This window comes from Thunnus maccoyii, chromosome 1 (genome assembly GCF_910596095.1).
Source record: "Thunnus maccoyii chromosome 1, fThuMac1.1, whole genome shotgun sequence".
Classification (NCBI taxonomy): Eukaryota; Metazoa; Chordata; class Actinopteri; order Scombriformes; family Scombridae; genus Thunnus; species Thunnus maccoyii.
The window spans coordinates 28,408,898-28,433,474 of record NC_056533.1 but is presented as its reverse complement, the minus strand read 5'-3'; the positions used below and the strand labels follow the sequence as shown (position 1 = coordinate 28,433,474).

The window sequence follows — 24,577 nt, the reverse complement described above, 5'->3', positions numbered from 1 at the left end:
GTGTGGTTTGGTTTGAGACAGAGCTTCAGCTCAGTGGTGGGTTTACTGTGTCTGTGACTTAATAAGTCTACTGATTACTTTCTTTTTGGTGTTTAATAAAAACAACACTTTACACTGATGCTCTGTTATCTCCAGGTTCTTACCTTTGTCGTCACACTGCGGAAATATCTTGAGCCACGCCCCCTACCTGACTTCCGCAATGTAATCCTACCTGTGGAGGTGAGGAGGGGTGCTGTCCCGATAACAAACCGGCGTTTATTCAAATTTGCCCCCCAAAAAACACTCAAAACAATCAGAACAGTATCGGGACTGGCTGCCTTGTACTTTCTGGTAGGTGGGTTTGCCTGATAAACTGGTTTGGTTTGTTTGTCTGCAGCCATTCGGTACATCAGTTGCTACCATCTAACTTATGAAGTATTTATGTAATTTCGCGTTGGCACTAATGTTAAATCATTGCTGCATCAGATGTAAAGTAAGTCCATTATGGACAATGAGAATATCTTAAAATATGCAGTTAATAGGCTAAATAGGCACCGCAGTGTAGTGTTGAAAAAATGCTTAATTTTAAACAGCAGGGACTCAATATTAGCAGAAGCTGCTTCAACAAGGTGTTTATGTCATTCTGAGGATTAGTCTTTCAAGCTCGTAAAATATTAGATACATGCAAGACAGAGCAGGAAGCGTCCAGCACAGAAATGATGTAATACAATTTTGATAACTCTCATAAATAAAGCGAAAGGGGTCCGCAGCAGGAGGCGCTGGGATCAGCTGATGACCAGCTGAGCCGCTCAGCTGACTGTTCAGCTGCTGTCAGGTCCGAGGGTCTATATTTAGAGTTGAAAACCTCCAGTGAAGTTTCTAATTCCTATGAAGAGTATTTTGAAACTAGGAAAAACCCCTGTGAATTTGGAATCTTTGTGGTTATTTTGACACATCATGATACTTTGCAATATTTCATTTTGTTTTTGTTTGTCTGATTTTTAAAGGCTGGGAAATATATTGATATTATATCAATATCGTGATATCAGACAAGGTATTGTCTTAGAATTTGGATATCGTAATATGGTGATATCTCATAAGTGTTGTCTTTTTCTGGTTTTAAAGGCTGCGTTACAGTAAAGTGATGTAACTCTGATGTAGCTCACCAGACTGTTTTAGCTATTATTTATCTTTACCCACTCATTATATACATATTACTGATGATGATTTATCAAGAATCTCATTATGTAAATATTTTATGAAAGCACCAATGGTCATTCCTACAATATTTACACAATATCTATATTGAGATATTTGTCAATAATATTGTGATATTTGATTTTATATATCATCCAGCCCTAAAACATAATATAAAAAAAGATTATAAGATTTTGCTTTTACATCAAGTTACTGTACAAATCAATTTGAGATGTTTCCCACAATACCTCTAGGAAAAAGAAAATTCTTATGATATATATAGAAGGACACAGGTGACGTGGAAACTGTGTTTTGCCCATGGTACTTTCCTACCTTTCACCCACTGCATGCTTAGAAAGCTCCACTCTGAAAAGGAGGAAGTGGGTGTAGAAAAAAGATGGCTAGATGAACATTTTATGTGATGTATGAAGCTTATTATAAGACTGTAACAATAATATATCTTTAACATGAACTCACAGTGGTTCACAGTTGTCCTGTATCAATGATGAGAAATCTTGTTAAAAGCAGTTATATTAAAAGATCACATTAACTCTGGTGTTTTCCTGGCAGCTTGAATATAAGAGTCAAAGTAGTTGTTTAGAAAGAAGAAAATTGTGCACAAGATAAAAAAAAGATGCATTTGTTGCCTTAAAACAAACCATTTTATTTTGTCCATAAAACTTTTATTTGTCATTTTTGTCCTCAGTTAATGAACATTAAAGCATATTTTATGTTTTGTAGTGACTTTCAGCATGATGAACATGAGGAGAGTCGCAAGAATAGTTTTGAGTGTGGGACAAGCTGAGGGAGTCGGTGCTCATGTCCGAAGGAGCATTGGTAGAAAGGAGGTAAGTGCCTCAACAGGTTGATTTATTATAAATGTTGATCCATTTTATTAGTACAAAAATACCTCAATTGTAAACTCAAATTAACAGGCTTTTTAATTTATGTAATACGGTACATATTTTATTTCTAGCTGAGGAACCTGGATCCTTTTCTGATGTTGGACGAGTTTAGAGTGAGCAAGCCGTCAGGTTTCCCAGACCACCCTCACAGAGGATTTGAGACGGTGAGACTCTTTGACTGTATTTTTTAAGGCAATCCAGACTCATAAATATTCAGATAATCGCAATAAGTTGGAGAGAGTCCAACAAAAAGTTCTGAATCCGCTGCAGATATGTAAAGTATATTGTGTCCTTATATCAAACTTTGCTATATGACTCAGTTCAGGATATTTATCAAAATTAAAATAAGTCACACATTACATCATGCTTTATTCACCTCATCAGACGTTTTCGTGCCTTCGTCAGTGTGGTGCCTAAGTTTGCGTCCTCTTTTCATTGATAAGCTGTGACTTCATGACTATAAAAACTAAACATACAAAACAATGCTATCATCCTTTCCTCACAATCTTTCATCTTAACCCAACCGGTCAAAGCAGATGGCTGCCCACCTAGAGCCAGGTTCTGCTTGAGGTTTCTCCCTGTTAAAGGGGAGTTTTTCCTCACCGTTGTCACCAAGTGCTTGCTCATGGGGGAATTGTTGGGTTTCTCTCTCTGTAAATTAAAGAGTATGGTCTAGACCTGCTCCACGTGAAAAGTGCCCTGAGATGACTTTTGTTATGATCTGGTGCTATATAAATAAAATTGAATTGAATTGAATTGAATTGAATTGAATTGAATTGAATTGAATTGAATTGAATTGAATTGAATTGAATTGAATTAACCCAGCAAGTGGTAAAAGGTTGAATATCCATTTTCAATACAAAGCAACACATCCTGCATGCTTTCAACCTCACCAAAGAACCTAGCCATTGGGGTGAAGGCTTTGCATAACAATGAAAATATATAAATGGCAAAAGAACTACACTTATGTAGTGGCTTTTCTACCCTAAGGGACGAAGCAATTAAAAATGTTTCTTCTCACTCACACACAAACTCACACTCTGATTCAAGATGCTGGCCTCCATCAGGAGTAATTGGTATTCAATGTCTTGCTCAAGAAGACTTTTTTGACACGTGGACAGGAGACGTCAGGGATTGAATCACCACCCTCGCAATCAAAGGAGGACTAGCTCTCCCTCCTGAGTCACAGCCTGAGGGATTGTATTGAAATTATTGTGGGTAATTAAAATAGTTAGGCCCTCCCCAGTGTTAATAATATTTTTGTTGGATCCTCTCCTTCATTTAGAAAAATGCCCCTAACATCTCAAAATAATATAATAGTATTGAATTGATACAATTCCTTCAACCGAATACACAAAAGAGGGACCAACTTGTTTGACTGAGGGCTGAGATTCCTACTTTGATCACTAGATGGCAACAGCAGGACAGTGTCAAGAAAGAAAGCACACTCAAGTGCCTCCCACACATGATGATATAAGTTTATTTATTTATATATGACTTCAAAAGTCATATAGAAAGCCAGAGATTCATCATCCACTGGTACTGTTATTACTGCCTAAACTCAAGTTTATCTCAGAATGCTTTGGGTCAAATTTTTAATCATGACAGCTCACAAAAAAATCCCCTTCTTATGAAAGAGAGGAATACCCCTGACTTCTGAGGTGCTTTTGTTCTTTTGTTGAGCCATCCTTACTTTGCTTTTTTTTTTTCTGTGCATTTGAAAGTGATGTACTCTTTCTCCGCCAAAGGACATCTTCCTTGACCGTTGTCACTGACATACTGACATTTCGGCTGTCCCAGTTTTATTGAAACTGAAAGGTCAAATAATTATGTGAGTTCAAAAAAACTTACTGATAACACAATACTGATGTAGCTTCTTGCACACACATCCATGTTCAACATAATACTCTACTTTACATTTTTTTAATACAACATTTCACTGCTTTTCTCCCCATAAATCATCAAAAACTATCTATCTATCTAAAACAGCTCTGCTGTTGAGTCCTTGCTGGGTCTATTTCTATTGCCAGCCCCTTTCATGGCCAGTTCATGGTCATTTTAATAAAGTATGAAAGTGTGAAATTACATATTTAAAATCTACCTATTATACACAGTTTAGAACACAACTTCACTCCCATTTAGTTCCTTCTTTGCAGTCTTGTTTTAATCCCTTTCTTTTAGAGTTGTGATGAAATTCAGTAATCTATTATTTAATTGACTGATTGACTTATATGCCAAGATTGATAAGTGAATAATAGCTTTTATTTAAGTAAAAATATGACATTTTTGCTGGTTACAACTGGTAATTTTTGTCACTTGTAATTTCAATACATTTAGGTTTTTTAAAAACAATTTTAAGACATAATTTTGGACCTTATTGTGATGGCGATTTCTCATCACTGTTGACATTTTACAGATTCAGTGATCAATTTATAAATAAAAAAAATAACAGAAGGATTAATGCAGTTATTATCTTGCATGTATGGACATGAAGATTTTTCACACCCTTTCAAACTTCATAATATTAAAAACCTGTTCATGATTGATTTTTTTTAAGAATAACCTTCACTTTAAAGCTGCACTAATTCATATTTTTATTGGATCAAATGTGTTATGTGAAAGTCTCATATAATGACGAGGCCACAGAGACTCTGCAGCTCTCCTCATCACTCTGGAGCATTTTTTTTCAGCTCAGTGTTTTGGTTTTATGGACCACAACTTTACTGTTTTGATTCACTCTCACTGCTCTCCTCAATGTTGATTCCAGCTGCTGCAGGAAACCATTTTCAGTCCCCCAAAAAAGGTTTGATAAACTCATTGCACACCTGCTCAGCACAAAATTAGCAACTAGCTGGTGAACATAGTGAAACTTTTAGCAGCTAAAGAACCAGATATTTCCCTCATTAGTTACTGGAGACCAAAAGCACAACTGAAAGTAAATATTAGATGTACATTCACCAGGTGGACGGAAACACAACTGTTAATAAAAGCTATGTGGTTCTGTGTCTGCTGGGTTTGTAAATAGGAAACTGTTTCCTAATACATTAACCAAAATGAGGTAATACTGTACATCAGTGTTTTACTGCTTGTTCTGCTGCCCCGTGTGGCCAAATTAATTAATGCTGCTTTTAGTGAAGGCAAATTATATTTGAGCATGGTTTGGAAAGTAGCTGCACCCATTTTTTTAAACGGTAAATGCAGCGCGTACTATTTGATTACAACTTTAGAAGCCGTTTAGTTTGTCCTGGGAAAAGGTGTGATCGAATAACTCTTTATTTCAGGACTCAAAGGATGGAAAATACAATAATTTGGTCTTATTCTGGTACCTACTCTGTTAGTCTCTGTGTGAACCACATAGTGATAAACCTGTTTTTGAAACTGATTTCATTAAAAAATACAGAATTTGTAAAGGATTTTAGCTTAATTGTGCACATTAAATTCACCATAAACCTGTCATTTGTTTCTACAAATTCTGGTTTAACTCTGTTAAATATCACTATATTTTTTCCACAGTCATTCTTAAATTTGTATGTGTCTGTGTAGTATTAGCAGTAATACAACTACCACATTGTCGAATGGAGGTAATGTGGCAGGTCTGACTTGTATCTTTTTAAATGCAAATTTAAAGACCCCAAATATTATCCTTAGATTGCCAGACATTCCACCAAGTTTATTTGATTTGGCAGATGCAACTTAAATCTCCCAGTGTGGGTGGACAGGACTCGGCTACACTCCCAGCATGCCTTTCAGCAGGTGTGTTTTCTCACACTCGCATGACTGTTGAAGTTACACAGCTGTGGAGATGGATCACAGGCAGCTCGCGGCAGGGGCCTGAGCTCTCTTCCCTTACACAGATGTTCACCTTTGAACCTTTGACTCCACACTATTCCTGTCCAGCTTGACCACTGGGGCGGTGAAAATGAGCACACACATGCTTTTAGGTCAGCACTTGTTTGTAAGCTTGTGGCCTAAGTGAGTGAAGCTTGGAACATGATATTTCACTTAATTATTATAAATACATGGTATCATTAATACAGTTATTAAGTCATCTATGAGGCAATTATGTACGTGTCTGCCATAGCTGTTTATGCTACATCTTTGTTTGTGTCTTTCCTCAAACAGGTAACTTATGTTTTAGAGGGGATGACAGCCCATGAAGACTTCTGTGGCCATTCAGGACAACTGAAACCTGGAGATCTGCAAGTAATGGGAAATTATATGTTTATAGTGTTTTATAATGATTTTACAATATTTTTATGTTTTTTTGAAGGAATGCTTCAACATTCTGGGAATGACGCTCATTCACTTTCTTGCCGAGGGTTAGATGAGAAGGTTGATATCACTCTCATTTCCCCCTGGTGGCTGGCTGCAGTACAGGTCATAAGTCCCGCCCCCTCCATGTTAGGAGATGGGACATGAGCCAAACTAAAAAATCAAAGTACACGTCAAATAATTTTTTTATTTTTTTTTTTTTACCAAAGATGGTTTTCATCATTTTAGGTCATTCTTATCACACCAATGTATGTCCAAGTGCTCATTTTTCTGATAAGTTTGTATTTAATCAGTTATTTGACAATATAAAAAAGGGGTGTGGTGTCATGATTGAGAGCTGCGACAGCCACTCTCAAACCTCCGTCAGGTGGCGATGGCTGAGGGGCCATCATCCTGCCACCCGACTCTACTGCGGGTGGCAGGATGATGGCTCCAAATGACATCACAAATGCAAGACGGCAGCTCCTGGAAAGGAGATATTTTGGCTTCACTTTTGCATAGTGGCAGGAAGTTGAGTCACGTCGTCCATATTTATATACAGTCAATGGTCTATATGGTCAATACAAAGCTACCACGAGCAGCCAGTTAGCTTAGCTTAGCATAAAGACTGGAAACAGGTGGAAACAACTAGTTGTTCAAAAAGAAAATCTGCTTACCTCCACTTCTAAAATTCACTAATTAACATGTTTTAACTTGTTTAATTTGTACAGAAAACTAAGTGTTAAACAGCACAACAACACACACTGGGGGGTTATGTGCCAAAACATTTTCTGGCCATGCATTGATTGTCTGGAAACCTCACATTGATGACATGACTTCTAAAAAAACCCCACAACTGGTTGTTTTTACACTTTGCTTTTTGTGTGGCTGAAACAAACAACATATAACATGTTGATTAGTGAGCTTTAGAGGAGATGGAAGGTAAATGTTGTTACCTTTCCATTGTTTATGCTAAGCTAAGCTAACCAGCTGATTGCTGTAGCTTCATTATATGTCATATAGTCAGTCATATTGTGCACCTATTTAACAATACATGCCAAAAAATACAATACAATCCATTTCTTTGCATTCTTATATCAAAATCCAATTGTGTTTTCTACCTGTAAAACAAAATATGACGTGTGCTTGCATTGGCTTGAACCAACTTATTTCAACCAATAATATCATGACATCCACCTATCAATCAATCTTCAACTTTTAGCAGCACAGAGCTAAGATTCATTATGACATGGCCACTTTTCAACGTTCAAATCAAATTCCTCCCAACGTTATGTCCCGCCTGTCTATCCTTCACTCATAAATATGTCACGATAAGAAAGTCGGATCCTCTCTTAATGCTGTTTCATCTGGACTTTAATCTTCTTATCTAACTCTTGACAAGAAAGCAAAAAAGTGTGTCTAGCAAAATGATGAATTATTCCTTTAATTTTGCTATTACCAAATGGAGTGGTTATAATTCCTGCTCTTTCAGATATTGCATACATGTTATATAACATGATCATTATCTATATCAGCCTAATCCTCTGATTGTAAATGTAAACGTGGTTGATTTAAAGCAAGTCGTGACCTTTTAATCAGAGGCATTCAGTCCACTTACTGTTAACTTAAACTTACAAGAGCAGAACAAGACTTAAACCTATTGGCGCACACATCCTCACAAACTCATTATATATTATGCATTACAATGTTGTGCACTCACACTAATTGGATATCATGCCCTGTGGGTTGTTTCCTGTGCTTTTAAAGTAGTAAAGCACACATACACACGCACACACACGTACACAGACTGCTGACTCAGCTTCAATATGCAACAGAGGATCAGTCAGTACAGCTGAATTTGCTCTACCCCACCATGTGCACCCTCTGTAGGCTCGGACGTCACGTGGGAGCTGCAGATACTCAAACAGACGCCTGCCTGTCCTTTAGGGAAAGCTCAGACACTGACTCAGATTAAAGCAGTGTTTCATTGAAGGAAGTGGTGAAGACATCACACCAACATTTTGGAACAGACATTTCTTCCATCAACTTTTAAAAATCCCAGAAGATTCATTCCTAATGTTTATTTGAAGTTGTGTCAGTTTTAAATGAATTACAGTCTTCATATTTTTATACAACGACTTTCTTTAGCAGGACTTAATGTGCCCAAACTGGCAGCTTCTCCCCAGGTTAGACTGTGTTTCTATTATATCATTATATATGTTTTAAATTTAATTTGAGCCACTCATTAACTTCATGTCAAATGCTGCCTCTGATCTCTGAGTTTCAAGTCATCCTTTGTTGTATTCTGCATGTTTTATCATCCACTAGATCCCTGAGAGTAAATAAAGAGCATACCTCAATAAAAGAAACCAAGAAGCATGATGAACAGTCACAGATGAATTATAAAGGACTGGCTGCATTAAAGCAAAGCTAGACAGTGGAAATTTCCAGTTGGCCCAAAAGGAGCTGTTAAACTAAACTTAATTGCATCCTGTTTCGAATCACTACCTGGAACTAGCTTCAAAAATTGACTTTTAGATTGATGTCTTGTGCTAGGTAATCCTTTACTATGAATATGTTAACTTGTTGACGTGGTCTGGTGACTAAAAGGCTTTGTAATGGGGGAACATTGCTTGTTTTTCTGAAAATCAAACCCAGAAGATACAATATAAGAAAATATTGGCAGTAAAAAAAGATAAATCCAATGTGACAGCTGGTTGCATTGCATCGTAGTTATATCTCGTTATTAAAGAACATGTTGATATTTTTTCAAATCTGTCTTAAAACAACAGTCGTGTGCCCAAATGAACACTGACAGATGTTTTCCTTGCTGTAATCATCCCTCCTGTTCACACTGGACATAAAAAGATCCATTCGTAAGGCATTTTCAATGTATGCAAACAATACAGCTAAGTGAACAATAAATAGTTTCCTCTCATGTGAACATGTTTCACTGCTGGCTCTCAACAGGTGTGGATGAGCTAATTAAAGTGTGAGCTGTGAGATTTGGCCTTCAACTTGTAGTTCTTCATAAACAGATGCAGAGAAGAAAACTCCCTAAGGAAGAAACATAGATGAGGTCATGAATGAATAGAAGGAATATTGTACATTAATTAAAAGACACCTGTCAGGATGATGAATATGAGATGTTCTGTGATGACACGCTTAAATGTCCAAATATGATTTTGAACTTCACTCAGGCTCTCTTCCAGTCTAGCAAACTGAGGGATTCGCATTTGCAAATGTGTAGTCTGAGTATTGCAATAAATCTCTGAAAGACAACTTGCTCTCTGTGAATTCACAGGGGACAAAACCCACAGCCTTCTTTCTGTGCAAAATTATATTTTAAAGTTTATTTGAAGATAATATGAAACTTCAGGCCTCCAAACTAGTCAAGTCAAGATGATATATTATAAAGTTACCAAATTCCCTCCTTTTGTTACTATCCTGCCGCTGCAGCTGAACAGGAAAATACGGTCCGTTGAGGCAGAGAGAAGAGTAACTTTGAATGATACTGACTTGTTTGACTAACACAGACTGACTGAGGCTTCATTTCATCTTCAGATAAACTTTTAAATACATTTTTTCTCAAAATAAGGATTGTGGATTTTGTCCCTTACATTATCAACACATGATTAAAGGATATTTTAATGGTCAGTATGAACAGGAGGAATGATTACAGCAAGAAAAATCAGTTTCAATATTCATACAGGCACCTGACTATTGTTTCAAAATTATGTGTTTCATTGTGAACCTATCCTAAAACTATATGCATGCATAACTGTACCAACAACAGGTGGTTCACTGACAGAAATCTGATCTAAAACTAATTCAACATGTGTGTCTTTGTCTTTGGTATATGTGTAATATGCCTCTCCTTGTCCACTAGTGGATGACTGCAGGACGGGGAGTGGTCCATGCTGAGATGCCCGTGTCAGAGGAGCCGGTGGTGGGCTTACAGCTATGGGTGAACCTGCCGCGACGAGACAAGATGGTGGAACCAGCGTACCAGGAGCTCCGAAGCTCAGAGATCCCCAAACCAAGCCAGGGAGGAGTTACAGTTGCTGTGATATCTGGAGAAGCTTTAGGAGTGAAGGTGTGTGTGTGTGCGTGTTCTCATATTTCACCTACAGGGTTGTGATGTCACTGTAACATCATAACGGCAAATTGAACCACAACAAGAGGAGCACTTTGAAACTGAACATGATGTTTACTTCCCAAGTAGCTGTTGATCTCATGGTGATTGGTCATTTGCTTGGACGCTCGAGTCAAACTGGAAAAACCGACAAACAATGACATAAATGTGCGTGTGTTCATTTGTGCATGCGTGTGTGTGCGTGCGTGCATGCGTGCAAGGAAATGGCAGTTAACCACAGTATTTGACCAATGTGAGTTTAAGGAGTGTCTGTCTGAAGAGGAAACAGCAAATGAGGAGCAGATTGTCCAGGCCTGCGAGGATGACTTAGTAGTGTTGTAGTCCTGACGTGTGTGTGTTTGTGTGTGTGTGCACGTCCGTGTCTGTCTATGTACTTGTTTTATTACACCTGTGAACATTACTGGAAGTTGATAGTTGAAGCCTGCTTAAGGAAGTGACGACTCAAGAGAAATGAAGGGCAAACATTAATCTGAGAGTGAATTATGCCAATAATGGTTTCAATTCTGTGTGTGTGTGTGTGTGTGTGTGTGTGTATGTGTAGAGTGAACAAGGTTACTACAGGGCAGAAGACACAGTTGTCATCCGGCATTCAAATCTGTGGGTTTAACAGAGGTCACTGAACTCTAGTAGCCTCCTCCTCCTCCACTACAAGTCAAATATCAATTTCTCTGTTGTATTAATACCGTATGAGGCTTATCATTTTGGGTTTTTAACGATAATACCCAGATCTTTTAAAAACTAACAGATTATTTAGACTTAAATCCCCACTCCTCTCACTTAATGAGGTGCTCTTTGAACAAGGACAGTTCACAACATCTGGTGATGAAAACTGAACAGGAGATTGGGAGGAAATGCAGTGAGTGAGTCACTGATTTTGTATTGTCCCTCAAGAAATCAGCAGATAGTCAAACTATTGAACATTTTACAATGGAATATTGTCTGTAACACTTTACAGTAATGTGATTATTTCTTTTCAGTAACGAGCAGCACAATGGATAACAGTAATCCCAGTAAATCTCTGCTATTTCAACAATTTGAGGGTCATCAGGAGTTCGATGGAGGGTTGATATTAGTTTGGTCACTGTGTGTTAGGTTGACGGACTTTTCCAGTATGTGTTAGCTTGGCACAGGGAAAAGGGGAGAAATGCAACTCTCAGTAAGTCCATAATTGTCATTATGCTAATGTTAGATGGTAAACAATCAGGAATCAGTTGGTTTAGTTCAGAGTTGGTGCGTATATGAACCCAACAGCTTCACTTCGAGGACCGGACTTGTGCTGTTGAGTAATTATGTAAGTAATAGTAATATGTTAGGACTGATTGATTACTTGCTCTACACTACGCAGAAGAATCCCTGAAAATAGCCTGTAGAAATGCCCTATATTTGTTATATTTTAACAGATGACAGCAGTAATTCTGCACAAAATGAGGACAAGGAACTCTAAGAAAACACAGGTGCTATAATTTTCCACACTTTGCTGACTTTCTGACTCATGTTTCCTCTTTGCAAAGCCGCAATGTTGAGAGTTTCTTATTTAGGTTATTTGCAACAACTGCAGATGTGGAATAAGCCTGAGGACACCTGGTGAAATGTCTTACTCATGGTTAAAAAAAACAAACACACACACACACACATATTGTATAATAAAAAGAGCTGTTTAGTGCAAGAAATGTAAGCCACAAAACTCTGAATAATTGAGTCTGACTTTCTCCGAAAACCGCTGTGGTGATCAGTAGGGTGTGAAGCCACAGCACTCCTTTGTTGGGTAGTAAAGCAATACAACTTTAACAGCCATGCAGATGTTTCTAAATTTGTAAGCAAATGACCATGACAGTCATTGGCGCCACTATTTCAAAGTTTGCATGAATGGGTTTTCTGTTTCATACAAAAAAAATAAAGCTTGTGGCTGTGTGAGAGAGAGTATGCAGATTTTATGACTGTCATTTCTTTTCCGCAGTCCAGGGTCTTCACAAGGACACCAACCCTGTACCTGGACTTCAGACTGCAGGCAGGAGCCCAGTACGTCCAGCCAGTCCCCTCAGGTACTATAAAATAACATTTGTAAATGGTTGGTTAGTCACATATTTCCAGAGTGGTCTCTAATGATATTTTCATAAAAGCATCTCACTGTATCTTTGTGCTCTGACTGACCTTCAGCCATCCCTCCTCATTTTACTCTTAACTGTCACTGAAAGCATGTACTCTGAAGTATCTTCACTAAAGGATGACTCAGTTTACTAAAAAATGTATTGAATATCGTCCTCTTGTAGCAGGAAATAGAATAACATGTGATACCTTGGAACATAACATTGAAATGAAAAGTAGTTTTTAAACCTCTGCTTTTTTAAAGAAAAATCTTTGACACAAATCATGACCCTTAAATCGAGATTTTGTAACTTTTGAAAAAAGGAATAAGACTCTCATCCTTTTGAAAATGAAAAGGGAAATTCTTAAATAAAACACATAGCTGCTCAGTTCAACACGCTCATAAGTTTTGCTGCTACAGCGTGTTCTGGTATAATCAGTAGGTTATGGTGGCTAATGTTAGCAAACGTCAGATATATTTTGTGTTACTGAATTTGTTTGCTGATTTCATAGCTCCTCTCTACTTGTGCTACTATGACACTCTGTTTTAACATTAATCAATATCCTGGAATTGTCACTTGTGACCAGTTCTCGTTTTCAGCAAAAGTTACATAGTCTTGCTTTAAAGTGGCTATAATTCATATTTTTATATGAACAATGGATCAAACGACGTATCTGCATATGAACAGACAATTATCACCTGACTCTGCAGTTACCCTCAGCTCCAATGAGGTTTATAGCGTCTTTCAGCTCATTGTTTTGGTTTACACAATGTTACTGATTTGGCTCATCCTTTCCGTTCTCATCAGTGTCGTTTTCGGCTGCTTTCAGCAAAAAAGCTAGAAGAACCTGCTGTAGCTGAGGTAAACATTGTGGTGCATTTAACAGCTAAAGAGTCATTTCCTTCAGGAGTTGGTGGAGCCCAAAATCTACACTAAACAAGGAGTTAATTAGATTTACATTTGCCAGGTGGGCACAAACACAGCTCCAAATGAATGCTAATATTGCTGCTTTTCTGCTGGATGTGTAAATAGACAACTATTTGCTAACAACATAATAAATATGATGTTATGCTCACAGCTTGTTTCCGCTTCCCCCAAGTGGCAAAAACATTTTTTTTTTTACTGATTTTACTGTGATTTGACTATTACATAGACAAATGGTGAAACTGTAATTAATAATATATCAACAAATACAGTAGTTTCACAATCTAAAATTCAAGCAGTATGCTGTTAATATAACACAAGATTTAGAGGTTCTCAAAGATTTTACTTACAATCCACAGTAATAATGAAATAGAACTCTGATATTTTGCCACACAATTAATAGTAATAGTCTTGTTTTACAGTCTTCACCAAGAAGGATCTAGTTCAGTATAGACAAGGTTCACACTCGGTTTTTGATCAAAGACTGCACTTCTACTGTGGAGTAGAGGGACAAACGTGTTATCAGCGGACATTTACAACACTAACAGAAGCGCCGCAGGGCTCATAAAGCTTGTAAAGCTGTTGGAGGACAGGACAGCTCAGCATTTAACATTAACAGAGAAAGCGTGGTGTTTTCTGTACACAACATCTATTGCATGTCTGTCCGTCCTGGAAGAGGGATCTCTCCTCTGTTGCTCTCTCTGAGGTTTCTCCCATTTTTTTCCCCGTTCAAGGGTTCTTTAGGGAGTTTTTCCTCATTTGAATTAAGGGTCTAAGGACAAAAGATGTTGCATTGCTGTACAGAGTGTAGAGACCCCGAGGCAAATTTGGGATTTGTAATATTGGGCTTTACAAATAAAATTGACTTGACTTGACTTGAGAGCGAGACATGGCGAGAAAGAAAGCTTTATATGACAAAGCACAGGAAAACAATTGTACATTTAAATTCAACATTACTTCTGTATTATTCTGCCCTCAAGTTCACCACCTCACCTTTGTGCTCATCTGTGAAGTTTTGGTTAGAAAAATATAAACTGTCAGAAAAGAAGTCGTCCAATTGTATGTTTGGTTTTATGATTTGTGAATTAATGCATTCTCTCTTAGGATATTAAGTTTTAGGGGTCATTTTAATTTCCTTTTCCTTTTTATATTGATATATTGTCTTTAAGAGAAGAGAATTCTTTGAAAGTGTTTCATCCAATTCACCATTATACATACACTGTAAATAAAAGTCTGTTTTTGACAGGATGGACTACATTCATCTACACCCTATCGGGATCCGTTCATGTTGGTGAGTTTTAATGTTCTCTTATAATCATAATCAGACTTAATTAACCAAGTACATGTTTACAAGAAATTAATTTGGAGCAGGTGTCAGAACAGCAAAATGAAGAAATAAAGTAGCAATAAGATGGAAAAATACAATTAGATACCTGAAAGAGAGAGATAACAGAAATATCTTGTAAAACAATGGCAAATACAGGATACAATAATATTCAAATATACAATGTACAGAGTTTGCAAAGATACAGGTCATGTTGACAGATAAGTCCAGCAGTGAGCGGATAAAATACACAGTGCAAATATTTTAGAATAATACAAACAATGACATTAAAGGATAGCTTCTTTTATATCATAACACTCACAAACCTAAATGTACATTCATTCCTTCTGTTCATATTGTCCTTGAAGTGATCCCGCTTGATATGACTCCAGTGTAAGAGATTGGGAACAAAATGCAGCATCCTTGTACTGTGTGGAAATGTATTCCAAAGTTCAGCTGAAGGTAATCTGAGGCTGTAGCAGTCTGAGTTAAGGCTGCAACATGCCTCTCCAAGCTCATGTAAGAGAAACACCGACCTCCTGACTAATTACCTTACATAACACTCAGCTTCACACAGCACATAAAGGTTTGGCTTCTTGTAAGCCTTTGCAAGCTTGGGTTACCCATAAAACTCTTCTCTGTGTAGATGTTCACGTCTATCTTCTGAAAAAACAAGAAGACCGAAGCTCAGCAGCCCCAGTCCCGCGTGATATGACTGAGGCAGCCAGTTATTAACCGTTTTACTATCTATGTACAAAAACAATTTTGTGAAAGGCCTCTAAGTTTTACCAAAACTCTCCCACTGATTTTTCATAACTCATTCAATCACTGATCTTTTTGTTGAGCTGACAATATCAGGATATTTAACTAATATTTCCTCATGTTTGGATTCCTCATGTGGGATGAATACACGCTTGCAGGTCCAGTAGTGCATTCTTCTCAATCACGATCTAAGTTCGACAGCAGAAAACACTTTTGTTTGCACTCCTTTCCTTTACAGATATGCTCAACACACATCAAAACAGACTGACATCAGCTCTGACTTAGCTGTTTTATGCAAATCAGATGATCTGCAGTTCATTTTGTAGTTGTATTAAATATCTCGGTAAGTTAAAAAATTGTAGTGACGCAAAACTTTGCACCCATGGCGGTAATTTCCAACAGGCTCAGCAAATAGCCAGACAGCAATTTTGTTGAGCAACAATGGAGAGATAGTAACACAAAGGGGAAATTTTGCACTAAAAAAGACTGTAACTCTGGAAGAACCCTCATGCTTCAGCAAACTGTTGAACTTTCATATCACACTTTATGGCCAGTAAGAACAGGGAGAATGATTACAGTGACAAATAACTCTTTTGGTGTATTGTATTGTTTTCTTTTGTTTTGTTTTTTACTATTTTGTTCCAGTGACTGAGCGGCAATGGCTACTATTTGTTGTTCTTGTGGTTCACTGTTACTTTGTACACTCTTTGTAACGGGGAACCATGTGAGAGAGGAGTGAGGGCATTGTTTACTCACACGGCCAGCTGATTGAGTTGAGTAAACCAGTGCTACTGCCCGGAGAAAGGCCTGAAATCCTGGAGCTAACCAGAGAGCGAAGAAGAGGAAATATAAACCTTCTGTTCCAGCGATCATCATGGGAAACATGATGTCCTTGGGAAGTAAGATGGACGAGCTTGGCGCACTGATCAAGACCCAGAGGGAATATCGTGAGTGCAGCATTTTGTGTTTCACTAAGACATGGCTGCACTGGCCCTTCCCGGACCACAGTGTGGCTGTTCCTGGATTCAGGACTGTTTGAGTGGAGAAGGACATCACATGGAGCAGCAAGAAGAAGGGAGGAGGGATTACACTGTATGTGAGTGACAGGTGGTGCAATCCTGGACATGTTAATGTGAAGGAATGTTTCTGTGGCCCGGACATTCAACTGCTAGCCAAGTTACTTGCTGAGGGAGTTCTCGTCCACCATTTTTGTTGCTGTCTACATTCCTCCATGAGTTGATGCGGAGGTTCACTGTTGCAAGACTTCAGGCTAATGAGGCACTGCAGGACTGCTTTGAGTCTACAGACTGGGATGTGTTTTGTGAGCAACAAGGGGAGGACACCAACAGCATGACAGACTGCATCACAGAATACGTCAAATTCTGTGAACACATCACCTTGCTGGCCCGGACTGTACACTGCCTCCCTACAACAACAAGTCCTGGATCACCAGTGACCTGAAAGTACTTCTTAATAAGAACAAAGCCTTCAGGTCTGGAGACAGGGAAGAACTGAGGAGTGTACAGCACGGACTGAGGGTGAAGCTGAGGGAGTGCAAGGATTCTGTAGGAGGAAGTTGGAGGCCAAACTCCAGCAGAACAATGTGAGGGATGTGTTGACTGGAATGAAGGAAATCACTGGGTTCAAGGTGAGAGACAGACAACCAGTGGGCAGCCTCGAGAGGGCAAATGAGCTGCACTGTTTCTTCAACAGGTTTAGTTCACAGCCCTCAGCTGTCTCCTCCACCACCACACACCCAAACCTCCACACACCCCCATTGCCCCCAATGCTTTCGCCCCTTCCCCCTCAATCCCTCCTGGTGAGCTCCTTGGACCCCAACCCTGTACCTTTGAAGTGCCTTTCCTCCACTGAGACCACGAGCACTCTCCCCCGCCTTACTGTGACTACTGGCCAGGTTAGGAGACAGCTGGAGAGACTCCACCAAGGCAAGGCCGCAGGCCTTGACAGTATCAGCTGCAGGGTTCTGAGGACCTGTGCCAGCCAGCTGTCGGCTATTCTGCAACACCTCTTCAACCTGATCCTGAACCAGGAGAAGATAATGTAGCTGTGAAAGATGTCCTGCCTGGTTCCTGTTCCCAAGAAGACGACTCCATCTGGCCTCAATGACTATCAACCAGTTGCCCTCACATCTCATGTGATGAAGGTGCTGGAGAGGCTGGTTTTGGCCGACTTTAGACCCAGCATTGACCTGCCCTATATGCTGAATACACAATTGCGTAGGGCCCCGCGAATCCTTTTTTTTTAAAATAAAGAAAGTTGCTGGGAGACATAAAGCCAATCAATGGCTCTCACCCAGTACAGTACAGGGGCCACCTCTTCAATGGATAGATCTTGTCAATCGACATCCATCTGACCCAGGGGGCCCCCATGTCAATGGATAGATCGTCAGTGATGCAACTTTTTGTAGTAGCTCCTGTTCTGCCACTTGCTGAGCCGACAATGTTGTAGCTAATCTAGTATCGAACTGGAATTTGTTTTTATTGTTTGTCACATTTGGCCACATGTTTCTCATATATTGTTTTTGGGTATTTACAGGATATTGTCATGGCTGGTCGAGAGCCCATTAAACATAATTAAATCCCTCCAGTCATTCTGGCAGTTCCACCTAAAAGGACACTGAAAACCTCTTTTCTATGCACTGGAAAATATTCCTTTTGTGCACTCAAGGCAATCGGTAAATCATCTTATTGGAGGAATTACGGATAACATCTGTGTATAATAGAATGTTTCTTTCTTTCACGTTGTTGGTGTATATCTTCATTCACACCTCACATCAACAGTATTAATTTTTTCTTTGCGTTGAGTGAGCTTTGTTGTCATTTTAGATTATTTTGAATTGTATGATTGCTGTTGAGTGTTGGCTGGGTTGTATTGTTTTTCTGCTAGAAAGCCTGTCGTCAAGACTTGTATCACCCTCATTTTTGTTGACAGTTTAGAAAGACTTAGTGCCTTGAAGATGTCGCTGAGACCTCTGATTTAAGGTCTGAGGGCATAATTCTTAACATCCATTGAATGAAGACATGTTTACTACAAATGTGTGTTTTGTGTATTAATGTTTGTCCGACTGGGCAGTGCTCTGTCTGAAGTGGTGGAGAATAGTGCAGGACCTCCACAGGGGACTGTGCTGTCTCCTATCCTTTTCAGCTTGTACACCTCAAACTTTCATTACAACTCCGGGTCATGCTACTTGCAGAAGTTCTCTGACAACTCTGCTGTGGCTGGGTGTATAAGTGATGGATGGGAGGATGACTACAGAGCACTGGTGGAGTGGAGTGCTTTGGAAGAAATCATCTGCTTCTGAACGTGGCCAAAACCAGGGAGATCTCGATCAACTTCAGAAGGAAGAGGACAGCTACACAACCCCTGTGTATTCTGGGAGAGGATGTTGGCGTGGTGGAGGACTACAGGTACCTGGGCATCCACATCGACAGCAGACTTAGCTGGAAGACCAACACCAAGGCTGTGTTTAAGAAGAGGATGAGCAGTCTCTATTTCCTGAGGAAGTTGGGATCCTTTAACGCGTGCAGAAAGATGTTGGAAATCTTCCACCAGTCTGTTGTGGCCAGTGAACTGTACTTCACTGTAGTCTGCTTGGAGAGCAGCATTGGAGCTGGCAGAACCAACAGACTTAATACACTGATTAACAAGGCCAGCTACGCAATTGGCTGCAAACCAGGCACCTTTGAAGCTGTGGTGGAGAGGAGGACATTGAACAAACTGTTATCCATTATGGATAATCCTGACCACTCTCTCTCCACCTCCTACTGGACAGACAGTGGAGCACTTTCTCTAACAGACTGGTTCAACCTCGCTGTCACAAGCACCGATACAGGAAATCCTCTCTGCCCAAAGCAATAACTCTCTACAACACCTCACCTCTGTCTAACAGAGAACTCTCTGAGCTCTCAGCTTTATAGTTTCTGTCTCAACCAAACTCTGTTTTGCTCCTTCAATAACTTTGCTCATGGTGAATTTGCACATTTTTTTATACTCCTACTCTACCTCTTTGCATTTTTAAAACTTAAGCAGTTTTGCACACTTATCTAATGTGTATATAGTATGTTATCCTATGTTTATGTTTTATTATATTTATCTAGAATATTCTTTGTAATGAGTTTATATCATATATTTTTGTGTTTATTTTTCTACAGATATATACAGATGGGTGACAAATTAAAGGAAAAACCGGTACAGGCCTGAATGCTAGTTATGCTTTGGGGGGCATTTTGCTGGTATGGTTTGGGTCCACTTATCCCCTTAGAGGGAAGAGTCACTGCAAATCAATACAAAGTTGTTCTGAGTGATCACCTTTATCCTATGATGAAACTTTTATGTCCTGATGGGAGTGGTCTCTTCCAGGATGACAATGCCCTAATTCACAGGGCACAAGGGGTCACTGAATGGTTTGATGAGTATAAAAATTATGTGAATCACATGCTGTGGCCTTTACGGTCACCAGATCTCGACCCAATTGAACACCTATGGGAGATTTTGGACTGATGTGTAAGACAGCGCTCTCCATTACCATCATCAGAATGCCAGATGAGGGAATATCTTTTTGAAGAATGGTGTTCATCCCTCCGGAAGTGTTCCAGAGACTTGTAGAATCAATGCCAAGGCTGAGGAACACCATTCTTCATAGCATATGATTCACATCATTTTCATATTCATCAAACCATTCAGTGACCTCTCATGCCCCATAAATTGGGGCACTGTCATCCTTGAAGAGACCACTCCCATTAGGATAGAAATGTTTCATCATAGGATAAAGGTGATCACTTAGAACAACTTTGTATTGATTTGTATTGATTTGCAGTGACCCTTCCCTCTAAGGGGACAAGTGGACCCAAACCATACCAGCAAAATGCCCCCCAAAGCATAACAGAGCCACCAGATGCACTTGCCCACTTGTTGAGAATATGGTGAAGGATGACTCATCTAACCATATCACTTTTTCCACATCTCTACCAGTGCCTATGATTTTGTACCATTGAACTCTCAAATATGCATTCATTATTGTAATGAGGGGTTTATGCACTGCAACTCTACTATAATATCCCTCTCTATGTAATTGTCAACAGGCTGTTCTTGCTGACACAGTCTGATCACGTCCTGCATTGACATTCTCAGTCACCTGAGGAAGAGTTGCTCTTCTGTTTTTATTACATATCACACTAATGCACAAGCATCACGGTTATAAAATGTCCGACCCTATTTACCAATGTCTTTCCCATAGATCTAAAAGCAGATGTCACTTTGGTCACTGTCACTGAAACACCAGCCAGTTGAGCAGTCTTTGTGACTGAAGCTTCTGCCATCTGTGCCCCAACAATGAACCCTCTTTCAAAGTCACTTGGATCTTTTCCTCTTGCCATCTTGATACAAAATCAGTCTATCTATCTATCTATCTATCTATCTATCTATCTATCTATCTATCTATCTATCTATCTATCTATCTATCTACTATTTATGGGTATGTTTGTGTTGAGATACTCTTGAACCTATAATTTAACAGAAAAGACACTAATAGCCAAGGTAATACCAATATTCTTTGGTTGGATTTGTGAACTTTTTTCTGTATATTTGATTGCTCCCTCACTTCCCTTCCTATAAATGTGTGTGATCTCAGTCCAATTGCAACTTCTCTTCTACAGTCAGCCAAAACACCCATGTGTTCCACCTTACATCTTGATCGATTCATACCGTCACTAAACTATGATCTCTCCAGACAGGAGAAAAAAAAATTAAATCATCACATCATATTTTTTACATTTATTGTGCTACTCTGAATAAAATATGACCGTCTCATATTTTGGTTTCATATCAATCATACTCACAGGTTATAACAAAGCAGTATGGTGTTGTATCAATGTTTCTGTTTGACATTATACTGTGAAATACTGCATTTCCTGCTTATTTGACAGCATCATGTGATCAGGGAATTCCCCTTGCATGAGAAGAAACCCTTTAAGACAGTGAACTCATATTCAGAGGTTTTGTTGGTTTGTTGAAACCTGTTGTTTTCAGTCAGAATTCCCCCTTTTAATATTCTTTCGTAGAATTTCATTAAGATTTGATTACTCCCCATCATTACTCTGCAGGATCTCTAAGACTGGTTGTAATTACTGCCAGATGTTTTGATGACACGAGAGGATGAAAATGGCTGCTAACATTAAAGAAGTTATTTGAATCTTGAGTCTCCAACTCTGCATGTCGTCTGGCCAAATCAGGACCAGCTGGTTTTGAATGCGTCCAACCGCAAGTGGAAGTGTCAGGCTTTCTCAGTGTTTAGTTTCAGTAAGTGGTTCAAAGAAACTGCTAAACCAGGTCAAAATGTCTGATACATGCAGGTGCCTATATTTCCATTTTACTCACAGTGGGTTTTCTATGACACATAGACAGGCATGTGGAAATTATTTGTGAAACAAATGTAATTATTACTAATGATGCACGTGCCAACTCATAAACAGCAAGTAAACTTGATTTGGTTTCTGGGTGAATTCACCCAGGTTTCAGGTTTCTTCTCATTTCCCTCCCTATTGCTCCAAATGACCAACACGGCTTTAAGTCTACCAATGCTTTTTTTTTTATTATTGCCCAGATGTCATAGATTCCCTCTTGTTTTCAAAGTACAACAAAGAGAGCTCACAGACCAAAAACCCAATGGATCATCTTAAATAGCATGTTTATTGTGTTGTTTCTTTCCTAAGTGACTTACAAAGGAGTCCCATTTTGCCAGACTTGAATGTGTAGATATTATTGCACTGACTCTTGCTGTCATAATGGAAAAAAGTGAAAATACTCTTGTTTGAATCTAATAATTAGCTGCATGATTGAGTCACATTGAGGGACATAAAACCCAATGAACATTATTTAAAATGATGGATTATGCTATACATGAGTTGGTATGTTTGAGCTGTTTTTAGTGTATTTCTGAAACTAACAGGAACCATGAGAAATGAATTGGTTGGTTTTATCTAATGTCAGACTAAATGTCTTACACACGAGATCACAGCGGCTCACATATGTATTTGAGTGAGGCCCAGATCAATTTAAATCATAACAAAGTAGGTTCAGATTTCAGTTTAGACAACAAAATGTTGTCGTCTCACACAGAGACACAGGCGATGTTCAAAATGGTCATGAGTTCCAGTATTGTTTAAGGACAAAACATTGGACTTTCTTGTTTTCAAGGCCCAGATCAGGAGCAGCAGAAGGTGGAGCCCCATCACACAGTGGTGTTTGGAGATGGAGACTGTGTCAAAGTTGAAAACAAGGTGAGAGATGTTCTCAGTATGAAGACCAGAGGTTTCCAAAGTTTTTCTATCATGCCCCTGTTTGGATGTCTTTCATCATATTGAATTTGACTAATGTGTTTTTTTGATGAGCATTACCTGTTTTATTTCCATCCCTGTTAAGTCTGTCCATCCTGTACTTCACATTTAATATTTCAATTTGAATAAAACTTGCTAACCTGAATCTTACTTGTCCTGCTAGCATCAAATCATTTTTGTGTGGTTATTCTTCCCAAATTAATCAGATAAATGTATTCTGCTCCACTTTTTCCCCCTGGTTTTGATACACCACTGATTAAGACCAGTGTTCCCCATCCTTTATGGCTCATTACCCCTTAAAATGAAGCTACTTGTGACCCGTCCTCACATGTTATAGTCTTAGTGTGGACATGAGATTTTTGCTTCTCAGATTATTCAATATAAAAGATTATTATGAGAAAATGTTAAAATATTTCACAAGAAACAAATCAGAGCTTAGATAAAACAAGACAACAAGTCTACAGGCATGCTAGCAGCAATGTGAGACCGATTAGCACTAAACACTGTTGAGGCCAATGAGGATGTCATTAGTTTTGCAGTTGTTTGTTCATGAATCAAAGTATTGGACAAATTAAAAATTTCACCAGAAGAAACGTGAATTAAACAGTGATTTAGACATCACAAGTGAAAGTCTGTAGCCAATTCTTCACATGCAGACAAAGTTGAGTACCATTTCCTCTTATTTTCTCCTCAGGACTTTGAAGTTTCCCATTTTGTGCTGATTGCTGGAGAACCAATCAAAGAGCCCGTAGTACAACACGGTATGTCATGCGTGTTATTCCCTCAAGTCACTGAACAAAAGAAATGTTTAGGAAGAAACAAACTGAACATAATCAATACCTACAGTGTAAAACTTGTCTATGTTGTGTCTGTTCTTCAGGTCCATTTGTAATGACCACAGAGGAAGAGATCAGACAGACTATCAAAGATTACCAGACGGGCAGAAATGGCTTTGAAAGGGCCATTAACTGGAGATCCAAGATCCGAGATTCTGTCTGAACACTACATGTTGCACTCTTGTCCCTGATGAAGATGTTTGCCTTACTTGTTTGACATATTACTAGAGATACTCCCTTCGTGTCCAATGTGTGAAAATGTGCATATTTATTTTTCAGGATACATGCTGTACATTCTTACAGGTCATTAAGTTTTCTCCAACCTCTGTTTTAACATGTTACATGTAGAAGAGCTTCATGTGGGAGTGGAGTTTGTAGTTTACCCCTTCTCCCTTGTAAAACATAGATTTTAGGGAAAATGTGCTTCTAACTGCTCTCCACTCCCCTTGTTAAATTTAAGGTTTATGACATTTTCCTTCTGCTGTTCAAGATAACACTGTAGTTCAGCTGGTATTAAATTCTGAAACAATGTTTTGTACAAGTTGCACACTGTTGTTATGAAAATAATTTAACATACTGTAAGTATGAAGGTTTTACAAATGTCTTGATGTTAAAGAAACATTCACGTAATTTATCCAGCTGCTGTAAAACAAAAGTAACCAGTTTTCCAGCTGCTAGATAACCTCTATAACCAAAACCTCCATAGATGTCATAAAAACATTGTTTTAAAAATATTTTTGTGTTGTTTAATTGTTCTTAATTGTTACAAGCATTGTTTCTCAGCTCGCAGAAAAGATGCCC

At 38.7% G+C, this 24,577-nt stretch overlaps 1 protein-coding gene across 2 annotated transcripts; it reads left to right on the top strand.

The window, feature by feature from the left end:
* Positions 1–182: 182 nt before the first annotated feature.
* On the top strand, positions 183–24,510 carry pir (pirin). 2 transcript variants are annotated; one of them, XM_042411559.1, is made up of 10 exons: positions 183–330; positions 1,918–2,024; positions 2,153–2,245; positions 6,204–6,284; positions 10,222–10,428; positions 12,446–12,530; positions 14,746–14,790; positions 22,801–22,883; positions 23,635–23,701; positions 23,821–24,510. In XM_042411559.1, exons 2-10 carry the CDS (start codon positions 1,929–1,931, stop codon positions 23,937–23,939), a joined length of 876 nt encoding a protein of 291 aa, XP_042267493.1. In that variant the 5' UTR covers positions 183–330; positions 1,918–1,928; the 3' UTR covers positions 23,940–24,510. The 2 variants fall into 2 exon arrangements, with proteins under 2 accessions (XP_042267493.1, XP_042267573.1); XM_042411639.1 differs by lacking the exon at positions 14,746–14,790.
* Positions 24,511–24,577: the final 67 nt, after the last annotated feature.

Coding starts and splice junctions, on each gene's coding strand:
- pir (XM_042411559.1), top strand. CDS start 1,929: ATGATGAACATGAGGAGAGTCGCAAGAATAGTTTTGAGTGTGGGACAA. Junction 14,791..22,800: donor ATCGGGATCCGTTCATGTTG/GTGAGTTTTAAT, acceptor CTTGTTTTCAAG/GCCCAGATCAGGAGCAGCAG. Junction 22,884..23,634: donor GTGTCAAAGTTGAAAACAAG/GTGAGAGATGTT, acceptor TTTTCTCCTCAG/GACTTTGAAGTTTCCCATTT.